General features: G+C 43.6%; 1 protein-coding gene across 1 annotated transcript; it reads left to right on the plus strand.

Annotated features, from left to right (window-relative positions):
- The first annotated feature begins 3239 nt into the window (after positions 1-3239).
- LOC124545398 lies at positions 3240-25162 on the plus strand. Its single transcript, XM_047124315.1, has 3 exons — positions 3240-3382; positions 19519-19640; positions 24783-25162. The coding sequence occupies exons 1-3, from the start codon at positions 3368-3370 to the stop codon at positions 24982-24984; spliced, it is 339 nt and encodes a 112-aa protein (XP_046980271.1). The 5' UTR covers positions 3240-3367; the 3' UTR covers positions 24985-25162.
- Positions 25163-25562: the final 400 nt, after the last annotated feature.

The raw sequence follows: 25562 nt of genomic DNA on the forward strand, positions 1-25562 counted from the left end.
GCTCCGGCCTCAGGGCGTCATTGTGGCTGTGGAGCCAAGTGATTAGTTTTAGAATCACCTTTTCAACAGTCTTACTGGACGAGATCAGTAGGCTTATGGGTCGGTAGTTTTGTGGGAGAGACTGGTCTTTTCTTGGCTTCAAGAACATCTGATTCCTTCCTGAATTTGTGACGAAGGCGGTGATAAAGCACAGGGGTTAAAAGTTGATCTATAACTTGTGCAGAAACTAGAATGCGTTACAAAGGCGGATGACGTGAAAGTGAAGCAGTATCTGAGAAGAATTGTAGCTAGAAGAGAGTTGTAGCTCCTCTTCGATGTAGTTCAGTCGGTACGTTGAACTAACAGGAAATTGGACCAAGGAAAAACTTCGAAAAGGAATCAAAGTTCAGGGACAAGAAATACAAACATTGAGGATTATCGACGACCCCGAAATTCGTCAGAGACGACAAAAAAGTGTAAGATCAGTTGAGCGGCAACGCCGTGGTTGGTTGGGACACAGCTATGACGTCGCAGGCGCTACTGCGCATGCGCACCAAGCCCTGCAGCGGCTGTCTGTTTCAAGGTCACGCGCTCGAGCTTACAGAAATTCTCAGAGCTACAACACAGATTGTTATCTTTAGTTTAAACAAATCTCACAGTAGATAAGGAAAGGATAGCTTATTTTATTTCAGTTTCTGTAATAAAATATAATATCAACAACCACTTCAATGTCTGCACAGTCTGCTTGGCCTTTAAACCACACAACGACTGACTCACAATTTATTTTACAATGATTCCTGGCCCTCACAACAGATGGTATATTGGAGGTGAAATACGACCAGCCCATATCCCGGTTGTACACCTCGTTTACTTGAAAGGTGCGATAAGCAATAATAACTGTTAAATGTCTCCAGTCCTGGAACTGCGTTCACAGTATGTCATGGATACCACAGAATAGCAGCAGACACCCAAACCTTACCATGTTGACAAGCATTATTCTTTGTACATGTAAAGTTGAGAACACATCCGCAAAACACGAACGGCCCTTGCAAGACAACTTTACGCTCTCACATTAGTAGCAGTGGTAAGTTCTTTATTATCAGTGGCCTTATAGACGGTCAGGCGAGAACGCGTAAATCTCCCCATGTAGCATGACACGTCTGCTCCACGTCCAGTGCTGTTGCACAACATGGACATCGTCGACATTCAATAAATGTTCACAATAAACCATTAATTCTCACCATGAACACCGAATAAAAAATGGCGTGCCATGGGTAACAAAGGTCCGCTTATCAAGATCGAAGGTGAACTCCTTGGGAGTTACAAACCGCGTAGGACGTTCAGCTAGAAACCCATTCGTAAGGAAAACATATAGAATCATACTGGTGTAACGAGGTGATGAGAACTGGTGAAACGTGATAGCGTGCAACAGAATGCGAAACAGTGTGTCATGAAGCTTATAGTGATACTCGCTGTCCTTTAATGAGTAGCCGGCCGCTGTGGCCGTGCGGTTCTAGGCCCTTCAGTCCGGATCAGCGCTGCTGCTACGGTCGCAGGTTCGAATCCTGCCTCGGACATGGATGTGTGTGATGTCCTTAGGTTAGTTATTTTTAATTCATTCTAAGTTTAGGGGACTGACGACCTCAGATGTTGTCCCATAGTGCTTAGAGCCTTTTGAACCATTTTTACTCGTCGACTGAGCAGTTCAAATACGCTCCGTAGCCTCATGCTGTGTTGACTGTTGCATAACTCCAGTCCCACCCCCTGTTGCCGTTAGCAGCCAATATCTGGGCCATCGAATACCGCAAACATCATTGGCCTTTTGCAAACTCGCATTCAATAGGCTGTTTGTAAATTTTTAGGACCCGTATTCATGTTTAAGAACTAGCGACGCATGAAAATCGAAGGTGAATCCCTTGGGAGTTACAAGTTGTACAGGACGTTCAGCCACTCATCGACTCTTAAAAAAAGCGTATACATTGGTATTGGTATAACAGGATCATGAGAACCGATAAAAAGTGATGTCATGCAACGGAATGTGAAAATTTCGCAGAGTGGAAATGAAGTGAAACATAAAACAATGGCTTTTCTGCGAGATGGGTCAGAGGAATGAGTGGCATCGAATACGCTCGACTGTGCGGGCAATGTACACTATGTATCAAAAGTATTCGGACACCACCAAGGACATACCTTTCTCATATTAGGTGCATATTGGGCGATTTGTGCTGCCACCTTCTGCCAGGTACTCCATATCAGCGACCTCGGAAGTCATTAGACATCGTGAGAGAGCAGAATGGGGTGCTCAGCGGAACTCACAGACTTCGAACGTGGTCAGGTGACTGGGTGTCACTTGTGTCACACGTCTGTAAGCGAAATTTCCACACTCCGAAACATCCCTAGGTGTAGTGTTTCCGATGTGATAGTGAAGTGGAAACGAAAGGGGCAAGTACAGCACAAAAGCATAGAGGTTGACCTCGTCTGTTGAAAACTGGCTCCAAGCACTATGGGACTTAACATCTGAGGTCATCAGTCCCCTAGACTTAGAACTACTTAAACCTAACTAAACGAAGGTCATCACTTACATCCATGCCCGAGGCAGGATTCTAACCTGCGATCGTAGCAGCAACGCGGTTCCGGACTGAAGCGCCTAGAACCGCTCGGACACAGAGGCCGGCTCGTCTGTTGACTGACAAAGACTGCCAACGGTTGAAGGGAGTCGTAATGTGTAATAGGAGGACATGTATCTAGACCATCACACAGGAAATACAAACAGCATCAGACTACACTGCGATTTTATTGCATAAGTAAAGCAGGTGAAGGGATTGGTTGCTACCACAAATTTTGAGAGATGAGGGAATCGTCAGATTGGCAGTGGAACGAAGTGTGGAGTGTGATAGGTCCATGTGAAAACCAAGGCTTGACCACGGTACGGTAAGACGGTTCACATGGATGCAAGCTGTGTTAGTCACGCAGATAAGAAGAGGGTTGCACACGATATGCAAGCTAAACTAGTCTTCGGACTGAAAACTACAACGCAGGCATCTGACTATTTTCACATTGGCACTCGTACTTACATATAAAATATCGCAGCTGACACAATACTGTTCTACTGTTCTGAGATCTCTCCTGAGCTTATCTCCCATGCATACAACGCAACATCGCCCAGAACTGTGACCTTGGGTACGTCCGTATCTCTCTCCTGGCCAATGTGCACAGTGAATTCGTCCGCCAATACCGCAGTTTCGAGAAGCAGCAGCGGTGTTTCGTCTACAACAGAGCTGCGTCATGAAAACCTTCACAGAGCGACCCTATAAAAGAAGCCCCGTGAACCGGTGCTGCTCATACCTGCCTTACACTTGTCGACACGTCCTGCAACGTTGCACGGATAATGAGCACTCCAGCGGTAAGCTTTCTCCTCTGCTTCCAGTTCTCTCTCACTTTTTTTTTCTTACTAATCATCCGGATACAGAAGTAGCCAGCACAAAAATGTAAAATTAATAGATTCTTTGTTTTAATATTGTAGTGAAGGGCCCATTATAATCATTAAATACGTTGACATAATTATTTTATGCGGACTCATTCGAATGAATCTTTCAGTGCACAACTGATCGGCGTTCAGCACTATAACTTCGCACTCACTCGAGTGGCGCCCGTAAAACGCTTAACAATTCAACTGGTAAAATCAAAAAGAGTTTTACAAGAATTGTTAAAGAAATTCTGGTATTTCATGTTGCGTTATTAGAGTCTTCATTAGTATGAAGTCAAGGCGCAAACTAAATAAGCCTATAACGAAAACAATTAATACTGATCGTAACTAATATTGTTATCAACTTAAGTAACGCTAACAGAAAAAGTGTTCATCGTGCAATTCTCGGCTGGTAGGTTTTGGTGCGTACTGCAGGTCCGTGAGTCGGCCCCCACACGTCATTAAGGGGTCTCTGGCCAAATGATGGCCACTCTTGACTGAAACGGGTTACCAAAATCAACAATGAATATTCGATGCGATCTATACCGAATGTTTTGTTATGCTGTTAAATACGGTCGCTGCCACTCCAATAAGACATCAAAAATTAGAACACTTAAGAGCCTATTAGAAACTTTTACTTTAATGCTTGCTGTTTGAGAAATTATGTAATCAAATATTACTTAATGATTAAGTATAGATGAGTAAATTTTGCTTACTTGTTACATTCCTTTTGCTATCTTCAATTTGCCTTACAAGCATGCTTGCTTATAGCTACGACATGTAATTTTCGAAACTGTAGTAGGAAATTTTGCATGAACTAGAATTCCTACTTGCTCTTTCTTTGTAATATACGAGTTGCGGGCAGCAGTTTAAACGTTCACATATAATGCCTTAATAAATCCTGTTCTTTTCACTATCTATACTCATAACTTCAAAACCATCGAAAATTGTATAGCAAATAAGACGCAATTAAATTAAATAGCTTAAATGCTGCGTTGTTGTTGTTGTGGTCTTCAGTCCTGAGACTGGTTTGATGCAGCTCTCCATGCTACTCTATCCTGTGCTAGCTTCTTCATCTCCCAGTACCTACTGCAACCTACATCCTTCCGAATCTGCTTAGTGTATTCATCTCTTGGTCTCTCCCTATGATTTTTACCCTCCACGCTGCCCTCCAATACTAAATTGGTGATCCTTTGATGCCTCAGAACATGTCCTACCAACCGATCCCTTCTTCTGGTCAAGTTGTGCCACAAACTTCTCTTCTCCCCAATCCTATTCAATACTTCCTCATTAGTTATGTGATCTACCCATCTAATCTTCAGCATTCTTCTGTAGCACCACATTTCAAAAGCTTCTATTCTCTTCTTGTCCAAACTATTTACCGTCCATGTTTCACTTCCATACATGGCTACACTCCATACAAATACTTTCAGAAATAACTTCCTGACACTTAAATCTATACTCGATGTTAACAAATTACTCTTCTTCAGAAACGCTTTCCTTGCCATTGCCAGTCTACATTTTATATCCTCTCTACTTCGTCCATCATCAGTTATTTTGCTCCCCAAATAGCGAAACTCCTTTACTACTTTAAGTGTCTCATTTCCTAATCTAATACCCTCAGCATCACCCGACTTAACTCGACTACATTCGATTATCCTCGTTTTGCTTTTGTTGATGTTCATCTTATATCCTCCCTTCAAGACACCATCCATTCCGTTCAACTGCTCTTCCAAGTCCTTTGCTGTCTCTGACAGAATTACAATGTCATCGGCGAACCTCAAAGTTTTTATTTCTTCTCCATGGATTTTAATACCTACTCCAAATTTTTCTTTTGTTTCCTTTACCGCTTGCTCAATATAGAGATTGAATAACATCGGGGAGAGGCTACAACTCTGTCTTACTCCCTTCCCAACCACTGCTTCCCTTTCATGTCCCTCAACTCTTATAACTGCCATCTGGTTTCTGTACAAGTTGTAAATAGTCTTTCGCTCCCTGCCACCTTTAGAATTTGAAAGAGAGTATTCCAGTCAACATTGTCAAAAGCTTTCTCTAAGTCTACAAATGCTAGAAACGTAGGTTTGCGTTTCCTTAATCTTTCTTCTAAGATAAGTCGTAAGGTCAGTATTGCCTCACGTGTTCCAGTATTTCTACGGAATCCAAACTGATCTTCCCCGAGGTCAGCTTCTACTAGTTTTTCCATTTGTTTGCAAAGAATTCGTGTTAGTATTTCGCAGCTGTGACTTATTAAACTGATTGTTCGGTAATTTTCACATCTGTCCACACCTGCTTTCTTTGGTATTGGAATTATTATATTCTTCTTGAAGTCTGAGGGTATTTCGCCTGTTTCATACATCTTGCTCACCAGATGGTAGAGTTTTGTCAGCACTGGCTCTCCCAAGGCCGTCAGTAGTTCCAATGGAGTGTTGTCTACTCCGGGGGCCTTGTTTCGACTCAGGTCCTTCAGTGCTCTGTCAAACTCTTCACGCAGTATCGTATCTCCCATTTCATCTTCATCTACATCCTCTTCCATTTCCATAATATTGTCCTCAAGTGCATCGCCCTTGTATGCTGTGTATGAGTCTTTTTTTTCTAATATTGCTCTAAAAAGTAGTCTTTGAGTGTTCGCTATCACGAAATTTCGCCTGCTATTGAGCTCACGACAGGTTCACCCGGGGGATGCCTATAGGTCCGAAATACGGTCCTGCTAGTACAACCGCCGCGCGGGATTAGCCGAGCGGTCTCAGCGCTGCAGTCATGGACTGTGCGGCTGGTTCCGGCGGAGGATCGAGTCCTCTCTCGGGCATGGGTGTGTGTGTTTGTCCTTATGATAATTTAGGTTAAGTAGTGTGTAAGCCTAGGGACTGATGACCTTAGCAGGTAAGTGACATAAGTTTTCACACACATTTCAATATTTTTTTGCTAGTACAACCAACTTATGCTCCTTTAAAAATGTGGTTATAATACCCCCTGGTAAGTTGAAACTGTGTGACGGACCGGAAATAGAAGCCTCGAACATTTGCCTTTCGCCGACTGAGCTATCTTCTGTCTTATTTTTAACTAAATTTTTCGAAACGAAAGTTTCTGGTATGTGACGACAGTATTTCTGCCTTCAGTTAATTGTGTGTTTCTTGTAGATATGAAAATAATAAAGAAAAGGACATAGATTAAATGTAAGGAATCTTAAGTAACCGACCTTTCTTCTTGTTAGACTTGCAGCTTTGTCTTAAAGTAAAACAGAATTTCATCTTCACAGGCAGTAAATTAACACATTTTGTTTTCCAGTAGGATAAAATAACACAGTTTAAAGTGGAAAACTTTAATAAGAAGCTTTTAAAGTAGAAAAATTTTAAAATGAAGGGAAATGTTAAATTAACGTCCTCATAACACGTTTCACAACTAAACATTTTCAAAAAAAGCTTAAAGTAATTGATCACAACATTACAAGGAAGAAAACTGTAAATGACAACTGAATATTCTAGCGTATGTGTAAGTCCCATTACAAATTTTCGTGGTTTTGAGGTCTTAACCTAAAATACTTCTGCGGCTGCGTGAACTTTGTGTATGTACTAAATGTGAAAGTCTCATATTTTATAAATTAGTGGAAACGAGATTCCCTTACATTGTCTATACTACCTTGTCTTCGTTCGTAATGCTATATAACTGCGTGTATGCATGGCTTGCATTTTGTTCCCAGTATCGAATTTGTTAGTATTTTACACCATTCTTTCCTTAGGAAGTCCTGGACACCTTTACCTGTTACTTCATTCTTTGGTATTACATTTGATATGGAGACAAACAGATTCCATATTCTCAGATACCTGGAAAATTTTTGACGCGGTACCGCACAGTGGGCTGTTAAGGAAGGTAGCTCGAAGTGAAGGAACCCGTAGGATTGTCCTCGATGGCGAGCGTTCATCAAAGACAAGATTATCGTCAGGAGTATCCCAGTGAAGTGCGACGGGACCGCTGCTATTTTCTGTACACATAACTCACCTGCCGGACGGGATGGACAGCAATCGTCGGTTGTTTTCTGATGATATTTTGTGGAGTACTGGAAGGTGTCGAAGGTGAGTGACTGTAGAATGATACGAGAAAGACAAAACTTCTGGTTGGTGTAGTGAATGAGAGCTAGGTCTGAATGTAGAAAAACGCAAGTTAATGCGGATGAGTAAGGAAACAAGCCCGTAATGTTCGAATACAGTCTGTAGTGTCGAATTACTAGTGTCCTGACTAATACAGTCACGTCGTTTAAATATCTGAGAGAAATGTTGCAAAGCGATATGAAATGGAACGTAAATGTCAGGATTGTGGTAAGGGAGGCGAATGGTCGATTTCGGTTTATTGAGAGACTTTTGGAAAAGGGTGATTCGTCTGTAAATCAGACCTCATATATGACGCTAGTACGACCTGCTCTTGAGCGCAGCTCGAATGTTAGGGATCTGCACGAGGTCAGATTCCAGGAAGACATCGAATCAATTCAGAGGCGGGCTGCTAGTTTTGTTGCCAGTAGATACGAACAACACTCAAGTGTTACAGAGATACTTCGAGAACTGAAATGGGAAGGAAGGGAAGATTAAGGTTAACATCCAGTAGAGAACGAGATCATTAGAGACGAAGCATAAGCCCTGATTGTGTCAAGGATGAGGAAGGAAATCGGCCGTACCCCTGCAAACGAACCATCCCGGCATTTGACTTCAGCGATTTAGGGAAATCACGGAAAACCTAATTATGGGTGGTCGAGCCCGAGTATGAACCTCGTGCTCGCGAATGTGAGTCCAGTGTGCTAATCACTTCGCCACCTCGACCTCTATTCCAAACAGGAATCCCTGGAAGGAAGGCGACGTTATTTTGGAGGGACACCATTGAGGAAATTTAGAGAACCGGAATTTGAAGCTGATGACAGAACGATCCTAATGCCATCAACATACATTTCGTATAAGGAACACGAGGGTAAGATACAAGAAATTGTTGATGATTCGGAGATATATAGACATTAGTTTTTCCCTCCCTCTATCTGCGAGTGGAGCGGGAAAGGAAACAACCATATTGCTGTCACAGGGAACCCTCCCCCACCTCGCAGGTTATGTAGGTGTGTAGGTGCAGGAGTATTACAAATGAACCATGTTAATGTTCTCACTTTAGCAAACAGGGTAACGGAAGGGCTCAAGCGTTTAAGTAAATGAGATTCTTGTTCGACAGCTCAGTTCAGTACACACAAGGTTTCAATGCGACGGTTGGGAATAACAAGCGCTTTGATAGCGATATATCGGACAATGAACAGCATACAGAGACTTCTGACTCGAGAACCCAGAAATCTGTTGTGCACGTTCAGCGGCCAGTAAACCGAAATAAGGAAAAGTCGATTAATCTGCTGGGTGGTTCTTCGATATCTACCTACTTCACGAAAAACGTTTAACGTGGTCGTCTTGCGATTTATTACTGGTAGTCTCTATAAGAATTCTACTTCTCAGTGTTTCAGGTAGCACTTTGATAGTCATGTCACTAAACTTGGTAAAGTATATTCTTACATATGAATTAATGGGGTGATAATTTTTTTGTGCTCGGTCTGGATGTACCACGAAGCTAAAGAATTTCCCTGTGACTACGACATATGTTTCAAATTGTTAGAAATTTGTGTGTATTACACACATCAAAACCTACGAACAGAAATCAGTTCATTTCTGAAATGAAGACTTCTAGCAAGCGCTTCTGAAAAGCTAGTGAATATATATATGTCTGGTGCTGACGTTGATAATAATTTAATTCGGCGCTCATTTCGACGAGGAAAACATAACTTGGCATATTGCTCTACATTAATGTCATTTGGAATTCCACGCAGACAATGTATGCTAACAACAGACTCGCGGTCTATTTACTGTCTTACGATCATTTATCTTAAGAAAGTGACAACATTATGGAAACAATAGCAGCGGCCACCAACAGCTGAACACCATTCAGAGGTACTCAACTAAGCTGAAAACAAATGCAATTAAATTTTCATTGACAACTCCTGTTATTCCAATACTACATTCTGAAACACCACAATTATTAAATTTAAATTTAGTTTAAGATTAATGTAAAAATAATTACGTAATATGTCTTTATCTTGCCTCATTTCCACTGAGAAAATTCTATATATTTGTAGAAATAAATACGTGTCCTACATCGTAGCCACAAGTAGGTAATACATGTTGACGATCTGCTCAATATGTTGCTGGTACACCTCCGGAGAGCAATACAGTGGTCATTCTGTGTGGCATGGATACAGTAAGTGCTTGGTAGCAGTGGCGGCTCATGCAAAATAACGTCAATGTGCTGTAGTGTAGCGGCCAGTAGTTTTTTGAATTTCTGGTTCGCGTTCGAACTGCAATGGCGTAATTTTAGTAAGATATTCACAGTATGCCGTAGCACATTAGCCTCTGGTAACCGACCACCACTGCTTCGTAAATTTCTGGAGTGTGTGGCACGAGATGTCTATGTGCACATAAGGCAATTATCGTTTATTACAGGTCCGTACGCTTAGTGCGCAGAGCTTGTAGCCAGTAAAGTCCCAGGAGAGTTTCAACCGCTTCATACGGTGAGAATTTCTTTGCCAAGGACTCTGTTCAGTTCACTATAATGCTCCTCAAAAACCAGTGTAGCGCGGTAGGTATCCCACTAGATCATGCCATTGCCATCGAGGAAGGCATTAATAGTGAATAAATGCAGCTGATCCACTGTAATCATGAGGTAGTCCACAGCTGCCGTTTTGCCTTCTATTACTACCACAGGCCCAACGGAATCCCAGGTGAATACCCCCAACAACATAAAACTGCTCCCATCCATCCGCTTCTCTGTGGCGCAGTGCATGTTTCGGGCACCTGTTCCCCTGCATGTCGATGTAAGCGCACAAACAACAAACCTGAAGTAACTGGAAACGTAGTTCGTCCGACCAGTTGACGCGTTTCCGTTGAACTACGGTACAATCTCGAGGATCTCATGCGAACTGAAATTGTAAATGTGGACATCGTTGGATCAACATGGAAAAGCCTAGACGTGGTCGAATGTCAAATTCAGAGTCCTACATTGTGCACTAGACGTCTGCTCTGGAACACATCTGTGTGCGTCAACACTGTGCTCTATCGTCATATCTGCCACAGACCACCGCTCATCCTGCTATACGCAGAGGACAAGTATTCGATCTCCAACTCATCGTTTAATCGCCCATCAATAATTTTCCCAAGCTGCTCACACCGATAGCGCGCAAGAAAGCGATCTGCCGTTCCTGATTCCCATTCCTTGCCCTTACCCATGAGACCCATGTTAAAGTCACGTATGTCAGTGAACTTCCCCGTCTGCGGCTCGTATCCTCGATAGAATGACTCCTCACTTGCCTCTGTTCAGGATGTGTACTGGGTAATTATAATTAAAGTTCCAATTTCTAACCCGGACGGGGAGGCCGAGCGGTTCTAGGCGCTACAGTCTGGAACCGCGTGACCGCTAAAGTCGCAGGTTCGAATCCTGCCTCGGGCATTGATGTGTGTGATGTCCTTCGGTTGGTTAGGTTCAAGTAGTTCTACGTTCTAGGGGACTGATGACCTCAGAAGTTAAATCTCATCATTCCAATTTCTAAACGTTGTGAAAAACATACTACTTCTCAGATTGACGTCATACTTCAACTGAAAATTATCGAAGAAGGGGGAAACATTGTGGAAACAAGAAAGGTAACGAAAATATCCCACTAGTTGGCACTGTAACCGTCATAACGAAAATGGCTTCCGGTACAAATGACAGGTGAATCGCAATACGACGCTTACGGTGTGAGTTGGGCAATAAACCAACCGTGCTGTGAAATGTGCATGATGTATCAAGTTTGACATTAAATAGTTGCGCACTGATACTTAGATAAGACCATCCACACGACAAGGCGGTACAAATATCGGATGGGAAAAATCGGGTTCAAATTGTCATGAGGCCAAAAACGCATAAAAGGCAAGAATGACATTTTGAAATGTTAAACATTGTTATAGGCTGAAGTCCAGCAAACGTTCGTTAACGCAATTACAGAATGTAAGTACAGCCACCTCAGCTTTATAAAATTGTGTCAGATTTGATATGTTCAACTTCTATTGCTGTCCCCCGTTTTCTGTCACAGTTTGAAATCGAGGAAGAGCAAGTGCGACAGCAGATCTGAGTATCTCAAGGGAGGCGATCAGGATGCGTTCCGCAATATGAGCCTTCAGGTCAGGTACGTTTATCTTTCAGATAATCCCACAGCCAGAACTGACACGGATTAAGACCAGGTGATCTGGACGGACAGGCTGTAGGGAAATGACGGCTGATAATTTCATCATTTCCAAAATCCCTCTGCAGTAGCTGCTTCACTGGGTATGCAATGTGCAGAGGAGAGCGTCCTGCATAAAAATGGCCCTACCCACACATCCACCCAAAGGACCTATCTCCTCGACAAAATATGGCCTTAAGATAAACGATGCCGTGGACGCGCACCACACAGTCACCTTTTCAGGACAAATCCGTACCGGATGATGTGCGAGCGGATTTTTCGTTGTCCACATTCCGCAATTTTGTATACTGACATGTCCCTGGAGATGGAAACGGGTTCCGACTATCTAGAGAGTCTTCTGTGGCTATTCAGTGTCCACTTCCACGCAAGCAAGGAATTCTGGGGTGAACGTTTGTCTTACCGCCAGCTGACCACGAAGCAACTCCTGAACATAGGTAATTTTGTATGGATAGCATTGCAGGATGTTTCGTAGAATTTTATGCGTTGTGCTCACAGGAATGTACAAATTTCGGGCAAATGCCTGTGCACTGCACGTTAGCACACCACCGCTCGGCCCCTCCTACAGTGCTGTGGCCACATCTTCTAATGACATCGCCTCGGTTGTTTTCGTCTTTCTGCCACATCGCTCTTCAAAAGAACCTCTTTTCGAATACTTAAGCTTCCAGACCTTCTGCAGAGCTGCTGGCGTACAATCACCATTCTTGTAAAAGAGCTTTACCAGCAGCGCGCGATCCTGCGTTCATGCCGAGCGTCTCAGACCAAAACTCAGGAGCAGCCGTGTAGATCGCGCCGTTTGCTCTGCATAGACTACAGCTCATAGTGCCATCTTGTGGTAAAATTTTCGTTAGTTGTTTTTGTTCAGAGACTTTCATTGTCCATAGATAATATTTCGTTCAAATTTAACGTCATTCTGAGCACTGATTCTCTTTTTACGGCGTTCTGACGTCGCCTTGTACTTCCTTCAACGCGTGACCTGCTACAACATAACCAGATGGCATGCAATTTAGGGCTATGTGGCGGTCATAGTGTTTTGGCTCCTCAGTGTATTACTAGTAGAATACGCAAATAACTAACCCAAACTAAATTTCACCAAGTTTGTCGGACAAGACAGATTTCTTGTGAATCTAAAAAGGAAAATGCGTGTGCGAGTTACTGTCTCTTGGATGACGTAAATAAACAACTGAAACTCACCAGATTCAGCAAACTAGTCGGTAGAGATCGTTAATTACTTTAGCAACTACAACACATAAAGTGTGGTCGAAACTGTGGCTCTCGGAAATCAGAAATCAAACATTATTCATCAGTGACTAAAGAGTCAGTCAGCTTTCACAGAGTTTGTTGTTATTAGCTTCAAATGCCCGGGTGATCAAGTTTCACAGTTGTTCGTTATTTGTCCAGTTCCTTTTGAAGCGAAGTCTTGCTGTAGACTTATGTGGGTGCTAGAAATTACAAGACTCTGGAGAACATAACACGAATGTACACGATTGGCTTTTAAAATCACAATACTACGGAGGGTAGCAAATAGTGAAATATTGCTTATTATGTGTATTCAGTATACTAGGAAAAATATATTATATTTGTGGGTGGTTTGAGAATATGAACGGAACAAAATTTAACCCATAGATCTTCCGGTTCTGGCAGCAACACTGTCTCTAACCTGAGTAGGCATCGAGCCCAACTGAGCGCGGATCACAAATGCGGTTATGTCATCTGTGGCGACTGGAGAGCTATGACTTGTTAATCTCTCGCCAGCCCGTGGTCAGGTGTTTTCTGCAGGTAAGATATGGGAAGAATGTGCCGGCCAGGGCAAAATTCGAATACCCTCTGTACAGAGGTAGGTTGAGAGAACACGGGCAATGTTGAAACTTCAGTTACTATGTTGCGGGATTGCGCAATGAATCTCTTGTAGATTTAGCACACCCACCGGCCTTGACACCCCTACTGACCAAGTTACCGGTCATCGGTTGTGCGAATCAGGGATGTTGTGTATCCAAATGGCTCGGGACACTATGGGACTTAACTTCTAAGGTCATTAGTCCCCTAGAAGTTGGAACTACTTAAACCTAACTAACCTAAGGACATCACACACATCCATGCCCGAGGCAGGATCCGAACCTGCGACCGTAGCCATCGCGCGGTTTCAGATTCTAGCGCCTAGAACCGCTCGGCCACCCCGGCCGACTGTGCATCCAACCTTGGGCCTAGGCCCTTAACAATTCGACGCCGCCCTCTGTGGCCGAGCGGTTCTAGGCGCTTCAGTCCGGAACCGCGCTGTTGCTACGGTCGCAGGTTCGAGTCATGCCATGGGCATGGATGTGTGTGACATCCTTAGGTTAGTTGGTTTTAAGTACTTCTAAGTCTACGGGACTGATGACCTCAGATGTTAAGTCCCATACTGCTAAGAGCCATTTGAACCATTTTGAACAATTCTATGAACACGAATGCAATCTGATGACATGTGCTCTCCTAGTCTGGCATGTTTACCGTAATGCGATAAGCAGCGCTGAGACTCGTCTGAAGACACAGCGTGGTACCACAGCTGCGTCTAGTATTGTGTTTGTGACCACCATTTTCGTGTCGTCGCCGCTTCTCTCTCTGCAGTCACCTCAGTGGGGGCAGCAACAACAGTCATCACGCTGACACCCCCTGGTGCTGCAGCCTTCGTTGTTCTGGCCGTGTAGATTTTTAACGTACTGCTAACAAGCTTATGTCGTATTTTAACGTATGTGACACGGCTGCACGAACATGTACGACCGAGAAAGCAACGCGTATGCCGTTTACGGCGCTAGTCGTTTTGGGTCGTTGTTTTCCTGCATTAAGTTGACTGGATTTTTCTCCTCAATACAGCTTTTACATACTCACATTAAAGTCGTGGGAGCAACATCGCGGAACGATAAACTGCATGCGGTAATCTTCCTTCATGTTCATTAAGCAATGTGATGCTGGTAATACGGCGTTGTGAGTTTTAAAGACCATCAGTGTATTTGCAAAGGCGACAATTTTTTGTGAGCATGCAAAAGACAGCATAAAGTTGCTCAAAGGGGCAACGCTGTACGATATACGAGAGTGCAGATCAGTTGGTTGGTAAATAGCATGAGGAAAGTTGGTGACAATAATAAAAACTTTGCTGTGGAATGAATACTTTACTAAGTATGGGTAGTTTACTAAGTTTTCAATGCTTGTAAGTGAATTTTTTTAGTAACGCAATGAACACCTGCGATAAAAAATTTGCTATTGTTTTCAAATAGAGTGCACAAACGGACACGTGTTTGCTTCGTAACGTGTGCATAGCGACTTGTACAATCAGTGGTCTCAAGTACTTTATTCGTATTTCTAAAGTCTTGAGTCTTGTGTAACTGCCGTACGATTATTATTAGGTAATAATAATCATCTCACTGTTCCTCTAAGTTACATAGTCATTATTATCTCGTCACAGTTCCCTGTTGTGAGTAGATCAAACATCAGTTCACGAACCCGCTCTCATTTCTTCCTTGTTGTTGCATATTTTAGCATCAGCTGAAAATGAGCTTCACCTCTCATGTTCTGCAGCCTTATTCTGTACTCTTGAATGCTCAGTACTGTAATGCAATTACCAATGACTGTTAGTACTGGAGAAGACGATTAGCAAAACTCCCGGAAACATTCCTATTGTTTCGTACTTAATTTACTAACAAGATATATTCCATTTAGCCACGTAGGGCTATAATGAAATTATTCCTGAACGATTTATGTTCCTTCTTTGCAAATAGTGGTTCTTATAACACTGTACAGTATCGTTAACATTTGCACCTAAATAAACGACACTCTTTGTTTCCAAGAGCTTTTCTTATGGGATAGCCGCAACTGTGTAAGACCATTTTGTATAATGAAGAAACCGCGCAACAGTTGCTTAGTCAACAATCTTCTTTTGTGCACACGACTGGTTTCTGAACATTTAAATTTCATTATTTGGTGTAAAACATAAAATCGCTTACTCATCTGAGGGCATCGTCACCCCAATGTTGTCATGAGAGCAAAAGGTTCCACATCTGAAGGATAAAAGGTTCATAAATTCCATAAGAACCATATCCGATACCTTCAAAATTCCACAAACCTTATCTGACACATTCCAAATTTCAGGGGTTCGAGTTCTGCACACAGTTCTAATCTGCTAGAAAGCTTCATATCAGCGCCCACTTGGATGCAGAGTGAAAATGTCATTTTGGAAACAAACTACCAGGCTGTGGCTAGCCATGTCCCCACAGTATTCCTTCGTCTAGGAGTGCTAATCCTGCAATGTATGCAGGAGAAGTTCTGCGAGTATTCGAGCAAAGGAGATAAGGTGCTGGATTATTCGTTAGTCGTGCTCATGTAGCTTAGCTGTTAGACCACTTTCCCGTGAAATTCAAAGTTCTCTGGTTCGAGTCCTAATCCAGCACACAGTTTTAAACTATTCGTATCAGTGCACATTCCGCTGCAGAGTGAAAAATTCCTTCCGGAATATTAATGTTGGACCTTAATATTTGTACCATCACGCTGTCACAGAATTTCACGTAAACCGTGGCAAGGTACACAATATTGTTTTCTTCTTTCACATTTACCTGTTAGGAAACAACTTTTCATGCGCATTTTGCTCAAAACATATTCAGGATCTTTACCTGAGTCGTAGTTATCCACATCATCCACGAATTTCTTCAGAGCGTCCCTGTAAAGCATTTTCCTGGTAAGAGCACCACATATGTTACCACTACTGGCTTCCATGTTATCGACACTTCACCGTATTTAAATGCACACGTCACACAAAGTTGCTATTAAGCCCTCGGCGCATGGGACGAGGCAGCTAACGTTGATATGCATTCAGGTGGGATTTACAAATTCACTAGAAGCACACGGCGCCGTTCGCACGTGGCACTAGCTTTTTATCACTTTCGTCACTGTGAGAGTGTTAACGCGTCCTGATACGCATTATCCTTGTTGTTACGGAAGTGTAGTGCGCCCCGCTTGGGTTTCCCTGTAATGCTATTGACATCTAAATGCGTCCTGAGCAGCCGACCTCTCACGCTGGGGACGAGTTACTTCCATATTTCGGTGAATAAAAAAGCTTCATGAATTTAACATAAAACACAAGTGCCTCATGGCATGCTATCATTTCAAAAAGCATCATTCCCACATCTCCAGTAGTTTAAGAGATATGATGATTTTTGTGACCACATAATTCGTGGTGTGCAAGGACCTGAATAGGTGCGTCCTTTGGAGATCCAATAACTGGAGAGTAAAAGAAGATAATCTTCTACTCTCAATTGTTCACGAAATTTCGATATCTTATCTACATTTAATGTCCTGGAATGTCTGGGCTGAATTTAACCATATGAAAAGTGCAGTATACGCAATGGGTTTTTACCTCTGTGAAATCCTTAATCTCGCGCCCTGTTTTACTTAACTTGATGCTGCACAGTAAATATGACATACAACGGTAAGAAATTTAGTCCTCTACGAAGCAATACAATGTGCGCAAATCAGCTTTTTTTCACTTAATAGTTTTCGAAAAAATCGGATTATATGTGTAATATAGGCTGGAACGCCATCTCTTAAAACAGGCACCACCATTCGGCGAGCAGTAAAGCCATAACAAAGGAGATAAGGTACTGGATCAGCACAGAATGCGAAGGTCACATCTGTACCAGTGAAAGAATCAACGTTACATTGTGCTGTCGGAGGTAGATGTGCTGTCTAAGGCGCCGGGTCACCGGGTCACGGTTCGTGCAGCTCTCCCCCCCCCGTCAGAGGTTCGAGTCCTCCTGCGGACATGGGTATGTCTGTTGTCTTTGACATAAGTTAGTTTAAGTTAGGTTAAGTCGTGTGTAAGGTTAGGGACTGATGACCTCAGCAGTTTGGTTCCTTAACACTTACCACAAATTTCCAATTTCCATTGCGCTCTGTGTTCTCGAGCAGCAGTCGTCAGCTATACTTGTCTTTTAAAATCATGCAGTTCCTTCCTTCCAACTGTAGCTGGCCTTGTTGTCCTCCCCCCTCCTCAGAGCCCCCTTTTCCTCTCCGCTCCTTCTCCCAGAGCGGATTTTCCTCCTTCCTCCTCTGAGTCTCTGCACCACCTCCTCGACAGTTTCCCTCCCCCGTCCTTCCCTCCCCGGCCCCCTTTGGGGAGCCCGCCCCCCGCCCGTATTCCCCCCTCTTACCCCCTCTAGCACCGCCCCTCCCCCCTTTCTTCCCTTCTCCATCGCCTCCATCCACCTGGCAGATCCTCTCAGTTTGTTCAGCTTCGTCGGAGTGCTACGTAAGTGCTGTGTTTGGTGCTATTCTCCCGTAACGTCAAGAGCTGTGATTTTAATCATGTGCTGGACCTATACATAGTGTTGCTGTCAGTAATTATTATGTGCTACGCCACCCATCGCTAATGTTACGCTCCAGCCGTATTTTGCCTTGTGTTTCTTTCACTCATCACAGTGAGTGGTTTTTTGTCTTCAGTTTTTAGATCTTTATCACAATTTTTAGTCACCCCATTTTTTACGCTCTTTTCATTATGTCCCCCCTTTCATATGTATGTTTCACCGTATTTCCTCCTTTATGTTGTTTTAAATGTCTCCATGTTCTGTAATCACTGTCTCTCAGCTGAAGAGCGGTGCCTACACTGCTGCCAGCACGCCCCGTATGGGGCACTGAAACACAATAAATAAATAAAAAAATCATACAGTTCGTTCATGAAAATGAATGCGCGTAGAATTCTTGCATTAGCTCTATTAAAACGCACATTTCCTTTCTTGACCGTTTGCTGGTCATGCTGTTCTGTCTGTGGTAAGCACAAATAGAACTTCAGTATCCGCAAAGCTGTAATAAGACAAAAACGAAAGATACATGTCCACTCACTAAGGACATCAGCTTACAGAAGTAAGCCAAATAGAACAAAGCATAACACTGACACAGAGTGCAATATTTGTGTAACATCAAATACTACAGAAATTATTTCTATTAATAGAAAAGTCCCATAAGCTTTTAGGAAATACGAAGGTGAAAAAAACGTTATGTATATAGCTCGATGCGTACCCCCTCTGATCCACTGTCGCATCCGTAATGTGATGCCTTAATCAACTACACTACGCTGATGCTCTAAGAGTATTTTATGTTATAATGTTATCAATTGACACTTAGCTGTACGAAATCCTAAAAAGGACGTGTTCATGATTCTTCAATGAGCAGTTGCCTTTAAAACGACTCACTGTCTTAACACGCGACCTATAACGTGAAGAAACTAAGAAAACTCTTTATCTATCAATATGAAGCTTGTTGCAATAAATCGTACCGTTCCAATAACGATTCATTCTAGAAACATTAAATGTGCTTGGAAATAGAACCAGCACACAATATATTCATAGGTTACAACGTATAACCTCTACCGAATACGAAAAATACAGCATTGCGTCTTGCTTTCTGCTTGTGACATAGTGAGCGTTCTTGTTTCCTATTGGTCCTACTTCACGTGGTACTTTGACGAAATATCGCAGATTTTGTTTGCGTTTCACGTGACGAAATGGCTCCTCAATGTCAAATAGCAGGAAGTGACGTCGCTAAACTCAAGGAGCGCCACGTCAGCGTTAACTAACTGGTGCCCTGTGGCAACAGCCTTAGCGAGAATCTGAAATTAGAGACAGAGCTGTCATTTCTCTGTTTTTTGTGCAACTACGAGATATGAGTAAAAGACGTACCATGTTTTCCATGCATTAAAACTTTATCACTGATTACAGCCGAGATCCTTACTACTTAGCTGTGGTTTAATTTGTTTGTTTTGTTTCAGCTGTTCCTGGTTGCTATAACGCTTCATACTGTCATGTCGGCACCACAGCAGATCAGTTCCCAACAAGCTACCATTTTGGAACAGTTCAACAACTTCAATGGCATCAGTCCCTGGCGCTGGAGGTAGTTTTACATGTATAGTGAAATACGTAGGCCGTATAGAGCTTGGTGGAAGAAACTTCGTCTGAATATTACCCTCTTTCGTTCACACCCCATTCCTGTCAGCAGATTGGGTAATCTCTCTAAAGTACACTCCCTGCTAAAAGAACTTAAGCAAATGGTCGGAAGTCAATGTAACTTCATACACGTAAACACCATTTGAGATATTCGAGTTAGAAATTTCTTTCACAGGTAGAACGTCGATCAAAGTTGCTCAGTGTTGTATGTGTTAAATGTTATTATCAGGCGTGTGCAGAGTCGAATATTGAGAGATCACTCTGAACGACACGGAGAAGCGGCATACTCGTGTGATATAGTGTTATCAGACCCCGACAGACTTATGAGGGATCCTCATTGTGAATCTTCCTGAGGTCGGCTGATGGCATTGTGCAGTATCCACATATGAGGGGCATTCGGATATGACAGGAGCCTGATGTTAGACTTCATGAGATTGGAGGGTGGAACCCCTGTAAGATGGCTCTTTTACGTTGATGTTATTGGATGTGTTAGTATTTGTAAACAAAAGTAATTGTTTTCTTTGATAAGTTCCTTCCTAACTTCCTAACTGAAATTTCAGTACTAAGTTTGAGTCACTATGAACCCAGTTTCCCTGGGTCCACTGTAGCTAGTTTTTAGCAGTCTTGCCGTGTTGCTGCTTCTGGCAGTACTTCATTTGGCAGATTAGATTCGTATTTTGTAATTGTTTCGTTCCCTTTTTGCAATGTAGGTTCTGTCAGTTTTTTTTATTTTAACAGGGTCATATCACAGTGTAGAAATTTTCGTGTGTTTCAGGTTTTGTTCTTATGCAGGTCAACATTACAGTTTTCTCTATGCAGTTACGAATTTTAAACAGTTCGCACTCGCCAAGTCCACTGAGTGTGAAATTACTGGTTTACTTATTTCCTTGCTTATGAATGAGATCGGTGTTCACACACACAGGATTCTTTTTTGTTTCTTGTAAGGGGTATGGTTTTTGAGTTAAGTAGCACATTTAGGTTGACAGTTTGCATTCCCAGGTTTATATTTCCGGTAACACACACACAAGTAAAGGCTACTCACTTACAGACTTCCACGCCCCCACTGACATGATGATCAATACAAAAGGTCTATTGCCATCTTTGCGTAGGGGTTAGTGTTCAGTAATGGAGGCTTTCGCAGAATGTGGGTATTGTGAAGTTTGGATGCGTCTGGTTATGATTAACCATTAACAAGCTCTCACCTGGAGATATATTGAGTCGAAAATTGATTGAAGGGTAGCGGTTTGAAGGATGAAGGATAGAGGGGGAGGGGGGGGCGGAGTGGCCGAGCGGTTCTAGGCGCTACAGTCTGGAACCGCACGACTGCTACGGTGGCAGGTTCGAATCCTGCCTCAGGCATGGATGTGTGTGTTGTCCTTAGGTTAATTAGGTTTAAGCAGTTCTAAGCTGGGGGGACTGATGACCTCCGATGCTATGTACCATAGTGATCAGAGCCATTTGAACCTTTTGGAGGGGGGGGGGGGGGGGGGGTTGGCATGGTAAGAGGCAAGGGAAAAATAGAGCTTTGCGATAGTTGTGTCGGGTAAGATGTCTAGTAACGGATTACTTCCTATCTGCACAGATCATGCAATGGTTAGACAAGTTAGTGGTGGGTATCATGCAGACGGAAACCTCTGACGTTGAGAGGACATTGTTATTTGGCGGTTGCAGCCGGGTACCTGCGTCCGCTTCTCGACCAGAATCAGCGTACCTCTAACAATTCAGACAATCGTAATCTAACGTCGAATAGGTCATACACCGGGTGCACAGTGTAGCGCACTGTAGACTGTGTATTTGAGCTTTAGTGTGCGAGTTTATCGGCTTTCCTGCTGTTGCCTGTTGGTCGGCAGTGATAGCAGCCGGTATGTACAGTCCGTATTGCAGATATGCAGGAGCTAGAGAACGTGAGGGCAGGCGTACTTATGTTAAGATTGCAGTCGATGACTAGAAGCCACTAATTGGCCGCGCCCGGGCCGCATTCTACTTCCGGAAAAGACCCCTGTACATATTTGATAGCTGGCTGACCACTATCCGGAATGAATCCAGGACCTCCCGGACCGGAGTTTGCTGCTAGGACACCGCGAACGCCATGATAAGATGCGCTGTCATTCCCTGCACAACACTATGCTTATACAGAACTTGGAATAAATCTTATCTTCTGGCACAGTCTACTGAGATCACGTATTGATCTATTGTTTTACTGTCATCACATAACTAGAGCTGTCGAGTGCTTTCCGTCCATAAGGAGCTCCCTCTCAGGAGCCTCAACAACAAGAAAACTACATGAAGAGCAGACGAGCTAATAGACAGCGTTATTTCTCCGCTTTTAACAATAAGTGCTTTTCATGGTAAGTTTCAGCAAATTATGCGTAGTTCGCCATTTTCTCTCATCCACTTTTTCTCCGAGTCCGCCAATGGATTTTCTTCGGACTGAGTTCTAATGTCCCGAAAATTTGCTACAAATTTGCATGCAGGCTACCATGCTTTTCCTTCTGCCTCACTAAATTTCTGCAACATAATATCAGATAAACATAAAAATGCTTAAAGTAGGAATGTACACCGAAGTGCGAAAGAAATTGTTATAGGCATGCGTATTCAAATGCAGAGATAGGTAAACAGAATACGGCGCTGCGATCGGCAAAGTCTATTTAGACAAGTGTCTGACGCAGTTGTTAGATAGATTACTGCTGCTAAAAAAGCAGGTTATCAAGAATTAAATGAGTTTGAGATTGAATCTAGTGGATCGACATGTACGGGTATGGAGACAACCTCATGAACCCACGGTCGCTGCATGTCATCAGGGGACTGTTCAAGCTGTGGGGCGTGTGCTGTTGGAGTGATATGGGACCCATGATGCATCTAGATACGACTCTGACATGTGACACGTACGCAAGCATCCTGTCTGATCACCTGCATCTGTTCATGTCCAGTGTGTATTGAGATGGACTTGGGCAATTCCAGTATGGCAATGCGACACCCCACACGCCCATAATTGCTACAGAGTAGTCCGGGAACACTCTTCTGAGTTCCTACACTTCCGCTGGCCACAAAACTCCCCCGACATGAATATTATTTAGCATATCTGGGATACCTTGCAACATGCTGTTCAAAAGAGATTTCCATCCTCAGGTACTCTTACGGATTTATGGACAGCCTTGCAGGACTCATGGAGTCAATTCCCTCGAGCACTAAAAGTGGTTCAAATGGCTCTGAGCACTATAGGACTCAACTGCTGAGGTCATTAGTCCCCTAGAACTTAGAACTAGTTAAACCTAACTAACCTAAGGACATCACACACATCCATGCCCGAGGCAGGATTCGAACCTGCGACCGTAGCGGTCTCGCGGTTCCAGACTGCAGCGCCAGAACCGCGCGGCCACTTCGGCCGGCCCCTCGAGCACTACTTCAGGCTTTAGTCGGGTCCATGCCATGTCTTGCTGTGGCACTTCTGCGTGCTCGCAGGGGTCCTCCACCATATTAGGCAGGCGTACCAGTTTTCAAATAACTTCCGGGAATTCAGCCAGGTAACACTTTCAGCGACCGCCGATATTTCGGCGGGAGAACACCCCGCCATTTTCAAGGCAAACTGCAACGGACAGGCGGCGTACATGCAAATTTAATACCTCGGTTCTCGGACCCAAGCAGGAAAGATAACACACACACACACTGAACACTAGTGCCACCAAAGATGGCCAAAGTCTGAGCTATCGATAGTGAGACTATGATTTCGCAGGTGAGGTAGCATTGAGTCTGTCCCTCTGTTTCTTGACGAGGGAGAGAGCCGAATTCCAAACAGAGTTTAAACAGAAACCTCCATCCCTGTTAACAAGGTTGCTCGCTAATTTAATCTCAACTGCCTCCCGAATCACACTGTCCCAATAGCTGGACGTGCATGCCAATATCTCGGTGTTATTATATAACATGGGGTGACCAGTATCCAAGCAATGTTCGGCAATAGCATATCTATTTGGCTGCTGTAATCGTGTGTGCCGTTTATGCTCAGTACATCTGTCCTCCACGGTCCTGATAGTTTGACCAATATATGCCATTCCGCAGCTACAAGGGACACGATATACACCCGCCTTACGCAGTCCAAGATCATCCTTAACGGAACTCAAAAGTGCTCTAATTTTAGATGGAGGTCGGAAAACACACTTCACATCGTATTTCCGTAAAATACGACCGATCTTATTGGACGTGTTTCCTACGTAAGGCAAGAAGGCAGTAGACTTAGGTGTTGACTCAGAATTATCATCAATCACCTGATGTACAGTTGGTCGATAGCGCAACGCACGTTCAATCTGTCTATCACTGTAACCATTTTGACGAAATGTAACTTCAAGATGGGACAGCTCAGCTGGCAAAGTCTCAGCGTCAGAAACGATATGTGCCCTGTGTACCAAGGTACGAAGTACCCCTTCACGCTGAGCCGAATGGTGACAACCATTAGCTTGTAAGTACAAGTCGGTGTGAGTACGTTTCCTGTAGACTGCATGTCCCAATGATCCATCATCCTTCCTCCTAACCAACACGTCTAGAAAGGGAAGGCAACCATCCTTCTCCACCTCCATCGTAAAACGAATGTTCTGGTGGATCGAGTTCAGATGTTCTAGAAAGACATTCAAATTCTCCCTACCGTGAGGCCAAACAGTTTCTTTGGCTCTTTGGCGTACGAGTGATTAGATACTCCATCCCTTCCAAATATTTGTAATGAGACTTCAACTGGTCGAGTGCACGTGGTAGTTCGACATGAGAGTACACAATTATTCTAGGCCATGTCACACCATTAGGGTCGGTAGTGTTACTAACTTGATGTTTGGTCACATATTTTTATTCAGGATCTCGAAAGATATGGCACAATGGTTCGCGATAATAGATATGTTTTCAGCGGTCTCTTTATTATATTTATCTAAAGACGTAGAACGAGAGAACATGTTCCAAACTTATTCCTGCGTTGAGTTGCCCGTTTCGTTATGGCACACTCTCCATATGCATCTGCCAGTGTTAAACTCCTTCTTCAATCTTCCTATGCAACTAGCCTATTCCTTTATTTTGCTCAGCTTAATAAGTGAACTTGTTTCATTTTCAGCTTCACTCTGAGTGACGGTAGCAGGCGAGATGAGAATGGGGCCGTGGCGGACGGAGACTTGTCGGTGAGCGGTTCCTACAAGTGGAAGGACCCGGAAGGGTCGGTCCACGAGGTGCACTACGTTGCCGACAGAGGGGGCTACAGAACGGTGCCGGAGGTAGGCCTGGGAACGAACGCAGCACTCACGCTGGTTGGAAAATGATCCCTGGGCCATCGCTGCAGAAACATTACTCACGGACGCGTCAGGCAGCCTGACGTAAAAGGTCACTGGATAAAAGCTGCGGAATAGTCTAGCGTAATACTCCTGCACTAAGAAATTAACAGAAACCCTCAACTCACAGGTAGTATGTAGTACTATGCGAATAAACAGTGAATATTAACAGCTGTGGCTGTGTTTAACCGCTGAGTGGGTGAAGTATTCTTTGGTTTCCTTCTTTATCAATCGAAATATTGCCACTTATTCATTCATTCATTCGTTGCTAGTGTTTCAAGACACTGCATCGTTCCGACCCTTCTGTAACTAATTAACCAGTTAGGACAGATATGGAATGCTCCAGCCGTGACACTTTATGGCGTGGGGCACGCTAACATCGCATGATGTTCTTTGAGAATCGTTGCTTGTGGAGATGAGTGATGAGTATTGCTAGAGAAAACACTCCATAGCCGTGCGGTCTGAGGCGTCTTGTCACGGTTCGTGGGGCTCCGCCCGTCGGAGGTTCGAGTCCTCCCTAGGGCATGGGTGTGTGTGTTGTCCTTAGCGTAAGTTAGTTCAAGTTTAGA

This window comes from Schistocerca americana, chromosome 8 (genome assembly GCF_021461395.2).
Source record: "Schistocerca americana isolate TAMUIC-IGC-003095 chromosome 8, iqSchAmer2.1, whole genome shotgun sequence".
Taxonomy (NCBI): Eukaryota; Metazoa; Arthropoda; class Insecta; order Orthoptera; family Acrididae; genus Schistocerca; species Schistocerca americana.

What these genes read in the sequence shown, in the direction of transcription:
- LOC124545398 (XM_047124315.1), top strand. An exon ending in ATCAGTCCCTGGCGCTGGAG is followed by an intron (nt 19,641 to 24,782) that starts GTAGTTTTACAT and finishes TTTCATTTTCAG; the next exon opens with CTTCACTCTGAGTGACGGTA.